General features: G+C 44.8%; 1 protein-coding gene across 1 annotated transcript in view; it reads right to left on the bottom strand.

Annotated features, from left to right (window-relative positions):
* Positions 1-2,569: 2,569 nt before the first annotated feature.
* The window catches only part of rasef (RAS and EF-hand domain containing), a gene marked incomplete at both ends in the record, with an annotated part of 43,807 nt that continues 35,431 nt past the window's right edge, over positions 2,570-10,945 (bottom strand). The window contains 2 exons of the mRNA XM_079827703.1: positions 2,570-2,669; positions 10,375-10,451. Coding sequence (XP_079683829.1) covers positions 2,570-2,669; positions 10,375-10,451 — 177 coding nt within the window. The remainder of the gene's footprint in view (positions 2,670-10,374; positions 10,452-10,945) is intronic.

Here is a 10,945-nt window from a genome sequence, read left to right as displayed (position 1 = left end):
AAAGAACAATTTAATTGTATAGTATTTCTACATCATGGCAGTGTTTGTGATTAAACAACAAAAATATTGTCTTTCATTGATCTCATTACAGTAATGAGAATCATCATTAATGAGAATCATCCGGATGCATTACCGTAATGAGGATTTGGCAGGGAAATGTCCTTAATTATCATGAGCAGAATGTCACAATGCAAAAAATCGTAATGGTCCTATAAATAGACTATGTAAAATATATTCTGTTTCATGTTTTCAGGATGAATTAGGACCTGGAAAAGTGAAATTCACCTCTTTGGTGAACACCCTGTATAGAGTTAACTGGCCTGGTTAATTCTATACACTGATTGAGAAAGAAAACATTCACCAATTTATGTTCAAGATCTAGATCTTGATCAGCGCTTTGCGGCAAAAAAACTACAAAAAAACCCCAGATGATTCTTACATAACATGGCTAAACATAAAAACAACTAATTGCCCTTTAAAACCCCCCCTGATAATTATACAGTAAAACAAGAACATATGCAAATTAACTGAACATCTGGAAAATGCGTGTACAATTTTTCTTTTTCTTTAGAGGTTTAAAATCTTTTCGAGTGTTGATTTCAGAGTATGTGAAATGTGTTTTGTTTGCATGTTTAGCAGCATTATTATAAATGTTTCAGTTTAAAACAGTCTGTCACTTAATTCCAAAATACAACTCTGGGAGTATCAAAAAAAAAAAAAATCAGTTCCCAGATTCACTGGGAATCGCCTTATTAAATTTGTAAAGTGATTTTTGATTGTTTATATGTTAAAAAAATTGAATTGTTTTATATGTTAGTACTGCCACAATAAAACTGGAGTGAAAACATTGCAGTCTTTATTTTTTATTAAGATTTCAAATTTAAACCAACATTCACTCAATACAGAAAAATAAGCATGAAATACGAATTACAGATTAGACATTAGCACATTGGGTTACACCTTATTTTAAGGAGTCATTGTTACAGTATAATTATATATTTAAGTACTGAATAATATTAATTAACAACATGTACTTACTATAGGGATAAGATAGGATTAGGGTTTGGGTGAGGGTTAGTTGCATGTAATTATGCATAATTTACTGTTATTACTATGTTAAGTACATGTTAACATATGTAACAAGGACACTGTAAAATAAAGTGTTGCCGCACATTGTCATTCATATAATTGTGAATAGATTTAACATGTAATAAATGTTTTATGCGTGTCATTTATGTCATTTATGCGTGTTTTATGCATGTCATATTTTTTTTTAAGTGTGCACTGTTTATTACAGAATATAATTTTGCATATATGTTGTTAACATTAAAAACCAGCTGTGCTCTTAGAAATTCATAAAGCAATGGTAGTATAAAGATAAAAACATTCACAAAAGCTTGTCAATCTGTTTTAAAATGGTTTCAGAGGCTTTTTTCAGCACTGAGCAGATAAAGGAAGAAAAAAACACACTTTCAAATGCTACAATCATTTAAAGCTACAAGCCAAAAATGAATGCACAACTTCCAGTTCTCCAGTCATTCTACTTGACAAACAGAACTTTTCACATTATTTCAACTTTCACACACACACACACACACACACACACACACACACACACACACACACACACACACACACACACACACACACACACACACACACACACACACACACACACACACACACACACACACACACACACACACACACACACACACACACACACACACACACACACACACACACACACACACACACACACACACACATGTCTGGTGCGCTATCCTTCTGGGGACTCACCATAGGCGTAATGGTTTTTATACCGTACAAACCGTATTTTCTATCCCCTTACACTGCCCCTGCCCCTAAACCTAACCCTCACAGGAGACATTCTGCATTTTTACATTTTCATAAAAACTCATTCTGAATGATTTATAAGCTTTTGTGCCCGTGGGAACCTCAATTTAGGTCCCCACGGTGACACGAGTCCCCATGAGTCTGTCTACAGTCAGGTTGAAGTCCCCACCAGGCTAGAAAAACATGTACACACACACACACACACACACACACACACACACACACACACACACACACACGCACGCACGCACGCACGCACACACACACACACACACACACACACACACACACACACACACACACACACACACACACACACACACTTACAGAACTATTATGAGATATATTTCTTTTAGCTAAATTAAGTTTTTATGAAATAAATAAAGGCAAGGTGCAGCATACTAAACTTTTGAATGAGTGTATGTTCACTCCATAAGCTCCTAATAATCGGCTGTAATATAAAAGCTGTAAAATTCAGGGCTGTTAAAGGCAACCCATGACACACATTTATGAGACAATCCTGAGGACAATACTTGAACACATTTAGCACAATAAAATTCTTAAACAACACGGAAAATTGCAAACCGGCATCTCCCATCTAATGTGACTTGAATAAATAGTTGAATGGTTAAATATTTGATTAGCTCTATGTAGAAGCCTTGCGTCGTACCTGCACACAGGCTGTCGCTGGGTCATGTGACGGACACATGCATCAGCAGCAGTTAGGGTTGGGCATCTTTTTGTTATGATTTCCAGTCAGTTTAGCCACTGACACGGGCTCCTTGTACTCACCAGCATGCTTGGTCACCTCTCTAAAGTACAGGAAAGAGAAAACATTTAACATGTGACTACATTACTTTTGCATTACTTTTCCTCACCTGGGCTGGGTTTCCTTGTTTGTTTTTTTAAAAAGACATGAAATAATTTTTGGCAAATGTAAAGGCCCTTTCACACCAAAAGTGAAATGAGGAAGAAATGCAAATTCACGCCTGTACAGTAGAGGGCAGTAAAAAAAAAAAAAAACTTTCAGCTGTGCTGCCATTCTGGATTGAAGAAGAATAGAATGCAGGATAAGAAAGTTCAAACCATCGAAAGTCAGCACCAAAAAACATTGGTCAGTAAAGTGAGATTAAATCCATAAAGTATATTTGTGTATTGTGTATTTGTTAATTATTGTAGGTTTGTGTAATATTCTAAGATTGCATTTTACTGTTTTTATTCATTTTGAGTAATACTGAATGTGTTTTTTAGCAAGTGAGATGAGTCGATGCTCACATTTATTCTTTTATTCATTTTGAGTAATACTGAATGTGTTTTTTAGCAAGTGAGATGAGTCGATGCTCACATTTATTCTAAAACTACAATAACCATCATGTTCACACAGCGCACACAACGCCTCGACGATTCACTCAACATGAGGACAAGAGAGCTGTCAGTCAATACATGGGAAAACAAAGTAACTTGCATTACTTATTTGAAAAAGTAACTCAGATATTTTGTTATAAATTTTAAAAGTAATGCGTTATTTACTAGTTACTTGAAAAAAGTAATCTGATTGCATAATGACTCGGTTACGTATGTAACCCTCGTTCCCAGAAGGAGGGAACGGAGACGCCACGTCGGAGTACCGACGAATAGGAATCTCGCTTGCGAGAGACAATCTACTTCGAGTGTAACTAAACGAGCTAATGCACATTGGCATGCAATGATTGCACCAGGTGCTCATGCCACACAGCGCGGGTATAAATGAGACACAGGTGATTGCATCAAATCAGCCTTTTGCTGAGGAGCTGAGTAGGTACACTGGCACCCCAGCAGGGTACAGAGGAAATGGCGACGGGACGTGGCGTCTCTGTTCCCTCCTTCAGGGAACGAGGGTTACATACGGAACCGAGACGTTTCCATTCAGTCGGTCACTCTCGATGCCACTTCAGAGTACCGACAAATAGGTACCAAATCCCTACCAAAGGTCCATGACCTCTGCCCCCTTCCAGTACCCAATGTGAGCCACCTGAGCTCTCTTACCTCATGAGACGGGGCTCGCACCGGGAAGTCCATCACTGCTGTTCCACATGACCCGCTGTGACTTAGTCCCACTGTCCCAGTGACTTATTGGATAACACTGGGAAAGCATGCCCTAGTGAAAGGGAATGCTGCAGAGCCCACATCGTACCCCGGAGTTATGTGGAGTACAATGCTGAGCCGTAGCCCGCAACGGAGAGAGGGGGCTTAGTCCCACTGACGGGAAGGCTCTCCCAAGGGAAAGACACAGGCTTCCCGTAGGAGCGACCGTGGAAAAATATATGGGATCCCCGCAGGGTCACTCATATAACCCCAGCCCAATACCAGTTCTCAGGGATTCAGCAGCAAGGGGCTTGATGTCAGATGCTCCGCCACGTCCGCACCGAGGGTGATGGAGGACTCACAGAGTTTGCTTCTGGAGAATGTAATCGCCGTAGCGCAGCAAGCCGACAAGAGCCACGGCCTCTCAGTGCTTCTACCCGTTTGAGGTTAGAACACAGGAGGAAATCAGCTCTACACGTATGCTATAGAATCTAGTGAACGTGTTGGGTGTTGCCCAGCCCACAGCTCTACAGATGTCTGACAGCGAGGCGCCACGTACCAGCGCCCAGGAGGATGCAACATTTCTAATTTACATTTACATTTATGCATTTGGCAGACGCTTTTTATCCAAAGTGACTTGCAGTGCCCTTATTAAAGGGACAATCCCTCTGGAGCAACATGGAACAAAGTGCCTTGCTCAAGGACACACTGGTGGTGACCACTGGGATCGAACCAGCAACCTTCTGCATATCAGTTCCATGGTTTAACCCACCATCTTCTAATAGAGTACGCACACCTTGTGCTTGGTAAGCCAAGGTGATGGCATCCACTATCCAGAGGTTCCACTTCTCGTAGACGGTGCTAGTGTCGAAGTGATGGTGTTAACTACCTCTTGGGGTAAGTCACCTAGAACCTCCACGTCCCGTCCAGGGGCCAGACATGAAGCTTCCACAGGTTTGGACGCGAGTGTCACAGGGTGTCCCATCTCTGAGTCAGAAGGTCCTTCCTCAGAGGAATCGGCCAAGGAGGGGCTGTCGTGAGGAGCATAAGCTCTGGTAACCAGGTCCGGCTGGGCCAGTACGGCGCCACCAACAGGACATGCTCCTCGTCCTCCCTGACCTTGCACAGTGTCTGTGCAAGTAGGCTCACTGGGGGAACGCATATTTGCGCAGGCCCTGGGGCCAGCTGTGCGCGAGTGCATCCATGCCGAGTGTGTTCTCGGTCAGCGAATAAAACTACTGGCAGTGGGACATTTCTGGGGAAGCAAACAGGTTGACCTGTGCCACCCTGAACTGTCTCCAGATCAGCTGGGCCACCTGGGGGTGGAGTCACCACTCTCCCGGGAGCGCAGCTCATGACAGCTCGTTGGCCACATGGTTGCGCACACCAGGGACATGAATGGCCCAAAGGGACCTCAGACACTTCTGACTCCAGAGGAGGAGATGGCAGGCGAGTTGCGACATGCGACGGGAGCGTAGACCACCTTGTCGGTTGATGTACACTACGGTCGCAGTGTGTTCTGTGCGGACCAATACATCTTTGCCCGTAACAGCCTTTGAGGTGGCTCGGTGCAAGATGTACTGCTAGCAACTCGAGGCAGTTGATGTGCCAATGCAGGTGCGGGCCCATCCAAACCCCTGACACTGCATGCCCATTGTACGTGGCCCCCCAGCCCATGGCAGAGACATCCGTGAAAACCACAGCATGCCTGGACACCTGTTCCAAAGGCACTCCGGCCCGAAGGAACAAGGGGTCTGACCACGGGCCGGTGTGATACTCACCCGGTGAGTGCCGCATTGCCACGCCCATTTCGGGACCTGGCCGTGAAGCCAATGCTGAAGTGGTCTCATATGAAGCAGACCGAGCGGTGTTACTGCCGCCACGGCCGCCATATGCCCCAGGAGCCTCTGAAATAGTTTCAGTGGGACCGCCACCCTGCCTTGAAACATGTTCAGGCAGTTCAGCATCAACTGGACCCGCTCCTCTGTGAGGCGCGCCGTCTGTTCAACCGAATCCTACTCCATACCGAGAAAAGAGATCCTCTGCACGGGGGCGAGTTTGCTCTTTACCCAGTTCACCCGAAGACCCAACTGGCTGAGGTGTCTGAGCACCAGGTCCCTGTGTTTGCACAACTGATCCCTGGACTGTGCTAGAATGAGCCAGTCATCGAGAATGCGAACGCCCTGTTCTCTCATGGGCACAAGGGGGCCCTTGTGCCCATGAGAGAACAGGGCGTTCGCATTCTCAACTATCTCGATGACTGGCTCATTCTAGCACAGTCCAGGGATCAGTTGTCAATCCATGACTTTCGTGAAGACACGGGGGGACAGGGACAGCCCGAAGGGTAGAACTTTGTACTGATATGCTCGACACTCAAACGCAGAAACGGTCTCTGTCGAGGAAGAATCGAGACATGAAAGTACGCGTCCTTAAGGTCGATCGCTGCAAACCAATCTTGGGGACGGATGCATTCGAAAATGTGTTTCTGCGTGAGCATCTTGAACGGTAGCTTGTGAAGGCTCCGATTCAGAACTCGCAGGTCCAAGATTGGCCGTAACCAACCGGTTTTCTTGGGTACAATGAAGTACGGGCTGTAGAAGCCAGTCTTCATATTGGCTGGAGGGACCGGCTCTATCGTGTCCTTCGCCAGGAGGCCCTGGGCGAACTGAATCGCATAGCCGAGCCTGATGTTCCGAATGAGCCAGCGAGACAGACTGGGGAGCACTATCCAGGCTCGCAGAGACCGTGCAAGTGGGTCCAAAGGGACCACCGGCATACCCACTGTGGGGCAGCGAGGTGGAATACAGGTGCCGGGCTGGGGCGGCTATCTCGTGGAGGTGGCCCGCAGCGAGGCATGAGTGTGCTGTGCAACACTTAAGGCCAATTTATACTTCTGCGCCGAGTGTACGCCGTAGTGTATGCCGTCGGCTACGCGCCGTGAGCATTTATACTTCTGCGCTGTTGTCTGCGTCAATGTGCAATTACACATGCAGACGCTAGGAGGCAGTGTCCTCGGGCATGTTGGTGTAATCAAGAGAACAGCCGAAGAAGAAGCAGCTTGTGTAGAATCTGTACATTCATGTCGGAGTATCAGCAGCAGTGAGAGAGCGGCTTTTCTTGCAGCTTGAGTTGTTGTATCTACTACAAATTAAGCATCTCTAGTTGATTAGTAAAGTTAAATAAGGCGATCTGGCGCTGGAATGTGTTTGTGAAATCATGCGGAGCTCGTGGCCGCTGTTTTCAGCAGCGGTGGCTCGAGCAATCGATTGCTGTTGCGGAGACTTCATTCACGAAATATACCCTAATGTGTCCCTGTTCTTGATATACAATTACTGATTTACATCTTTGGTTTTAATGAGAAAATAAATAAACTATACTCAGCGGATCTATGTATTTATTTACTACCATAAAGAATCGCTGGACTGCAAAATATTGTGTTATAGCAGACGTAAGGAACTATCATCCAATTTCTGGACACACACTCACACTCCTATCGCAGATTTTTTATTTATTTATTGACCTGAGGGAAGGGTTCTGGCAGACCAATCACAGCGCTTGCGGTCCGCGTAGAATTGACGCGTTGTTACATTTTTGGAGAGGTGCGCGTCAGGCTACGGCGTATCCAACGCGTCTATGCGTAGGGTACGCCGTACCCTCTGCGTGCACTCGACGCAGAAGTATAAATTGGCCTTTACATGATTCCACGAGAGGGCAGAGGGTACATGAGGAGGCTTGGTTACGTCCTCGAGCTGTCCACTGCTGCCTGCTGGTGAAGGGGGAGGATGAGTGTGGTCCGGCGTTTGACTGGCCACAGCTCTCCGAGCCCCCTGAGGACCCGGAGATGGAGGAAACTGCTCTTTTATTGAAAATATGGGTCCAGCCTGCCACGGACCCAAAGCATGGCCATCATTTCTGGATTGGTATCGGGCACAGCAGATCTTCCCGAAGGAGCCCCCTGCGCGTCGACACGTCATCTCCAGAAGGTTCTGACCCTCCCTCCGATGCAGCGATGGACATCTGATCATTGAGAGGAGCCCTGAAGGATCCGCATGGTGCTCGTTCCAACGGCAGCTCTACTGGCTGCGGAGTGCGAAAGGGATGAGGGTTCCCTGGGGGAAGCGCGCTCACCGAAACCCTCAAATCACCCGGGCTACTGCCTGAAGTAACCCTTTGTGTAGGGTTAGATCGAGGCAGAGGCACGGGGACTCCACCCCTTGCGAGATGTAGTCTCGACCGCAACTCCGAGATGGTCATGTTCCCGCAGTGAGAACATGAGTCATCCACCAGCGCTGCCTCAGCGTGCTGAACGCCCAAACACGAGATACAGTGCTGGTGACCATCCCTTGGTGACAGGTTACCACCGCATCCAGAAACACACAGATAGAATGTCATCTTGAAAAAAAAGCTCTATCTGTGTAAGCTCTTTTAGAAGGATGCTCTCCTTGGTGCTGAAGCACACAGGGGGAAGAGTCACGGAGACACAGTCAGGGAATAGTGTAGCCTGACATGCATGCTCTCTCTCAAGAAGGTGCTCTCTTACCAGCCGTAAGAACGGCTTTTCAGTGCTCTCCACCTAGCGCACCGAACCAGCTGTGAGAACAGCCTTTGTGTTTGGTCTCTCGAACAAAAAAGAAAGATGATCAGAAGACCACACGACCCGCTGCTGTGCCGTCACACCAACACCGACTGAAGAGATCGCTCCTAAAAGGCAGGCTTCAGTCCGTTCCAGTGTGTAGAAGAGAGTGATATTTGGAAGAACCATCTACCATTCGGCTCCGAAGCAAAATGCAGATTTGATGCAATCACCTGTGTCTCATTTATACCCGCGCTGTGTGGCATGAGCACCTGGTGCAATCATGGCATGCCAATGTGCATTGGCTCGTTTACACTCAAAGTAGATTGGCTCTCGCGAGCGAGATTCTTATTCGTCGGTACTCTGACATGGCGTCGAGAGTGACCGACTGAATGGGAACTCAAGTTACTTGTAATGTGTTACCCCCAACACTGATTATAGCATTTTTTTAATTTGTTTTCAGGTTAATTATATTTAAATTTCAAGGAAATCCACTGTTTAGTAAATGCATGATGCTTTTTAATTAATGCTTGCTTGCTTGATGCTTGCTTGCCAAATAATCATGATCTCAATACTGATAATACTTATAATATATATATATTAATATATATATATTAGTGTTGTCAAATAATTAAGTTTGTGTTTACATAATATATCTGTTTGTACTGTATATAATTATTATGTATTTATACTGTAAATACACACACATGCATGTATATATTTAAAAAAAAAATATTTATATATAAAATATTTATATTATATAATATTAATGGTATAAATATATATACAGTATATGCATGCAAATATTTCTGAAATACATACACTCACCTAAAGGATTATTAGGAACACCATACTAACACTGTGTTTGACCCCCTTTCGCATTTAGAACTGCCTTAATTCTACGTGGCATTGATTCAACAAGGTGCTGAAAGCATTCTTTAGAAATGTTGGCCCATATTGATAGGATAGCATCTTGCAGTTGATGGAGATTTGTGGGATGCACATCCAGGGCACAAAGCTCCCGTTCCACCACATCCCAAAGATGCTCTATTGGGTTGAGATCTGGTGACTGTCGGGGCCATTTTAGTACAGTGAACTCACCACCACCAGCCTGCACAGTGGTAACAAGGCATGATGGATCCATGTTCTCATTCTGTTAACGCCAAATTCTGACTCTACCATCTGAATGTCTCAACAGAAATCGAGACTCATCAGACCAGGCAAGATTTTTCCAGTCTTTAACTGCTCAATTTTGGTGAGCTCATGTAAATTGTAGCCTCTTTTTCCTATTTGTAGTGGAGATGAGTGGTACCCGGTGGGGCCTTCTGCTGTTGTAGCCCATCCGCCTCAAGGTTGTGCGTGTTGTGGCTTCACAAATGCTTTGCTGCATACCTCAGTTGTAACGAGTGGTTATTTCAGTCAAAGTTGCTCTTCTATCAGCTTGAATCAGTCGGCCCATTCTCCTCTGACCTCTAGCATCAACAAGGCATTTTCGCCCACAGGACTGCCGCATACTGGATGTTTTTCCCTTTTCACACCATTCTTTGTAAACCCTAGAAATGGTTGTGCGTAAAAATCCCAGTAACTGAGCAGATTGTGAAATACTCAGACCGCCCCGTCTGACACCAACAACCATGCCCCGCTCAAAGTTGTTTAAATCACCTTTCTTTCCCATACTGACATTCAGTTTGGAGTCCAGGAGATTGTCTTGACCAGGACCACACCCCTAAATGCATTGAAGCAACTGCCATGTGATTGGTTGATTAGATAATTGCATTAATGAGAAATTGAACAGGTGTTCCTAATAATCCTTTAGGTGAGTGTATATATATATATATTTACAGAATGGGATTTCATTTTGAATCGGGGACAGGGCTTACCGGGCTAAATGAAGAACAGCCTCAATGATGTTGGATCCATCTTTTGCACTCGTCTCGCAGAATAAGGCACTGTATGTCTGAACACAGAGAGCAGCCACAGTTATACTAACAGTAATTAAAAACTCACTAACCAACACTGTGGGTTATTATTATAAAAAATTATGAATTCAATCCATTTTCGAATAAGGCTGTAACATAAAAAAATATGGAAAAACTAAAGTGCTGTAAATACTTTCCGGATGCACTGTATATACACAACATGAAATACAACGCCTAGAAATCCCAAAAAAGCATCCGTGTACTTTCTTCACTGAGTTAAATATCTCCAGGCTGGAAGTCCATTTGTCTGATGACAGTCAGAATGACAGTTGACAGATGTGAACGCGATAACTTCTTGTTACGACAAACACAACAGATAGAATAAGGTACATGGATTGAATTTCATGTAGATTTTTTGTTAATCTTGATTTCTCACAACTTGTTTGCTTCTTCTGGGCAAGTCGGAGTGAATTGCGCCACTAGTAGAGTCTCACGAACGAGTACATCGCACAGCCGTGCACAGACGACCATG

This window comes from Gobio gobio (assembly GCF_949357685.1).
Source record: "Gobio gobio genome assembly, chromosome: 10".
Taxonomy (NCBI): domain Eukaryota; kingdom Metazoa; phylum Chordata; class Actinopteri; order Cypriniformes; family Gobionidae; genus Gobio; species Gobio gobio.
This window is presented reverse-complemented; position numbering and strand designations above follow the sequence as displayed.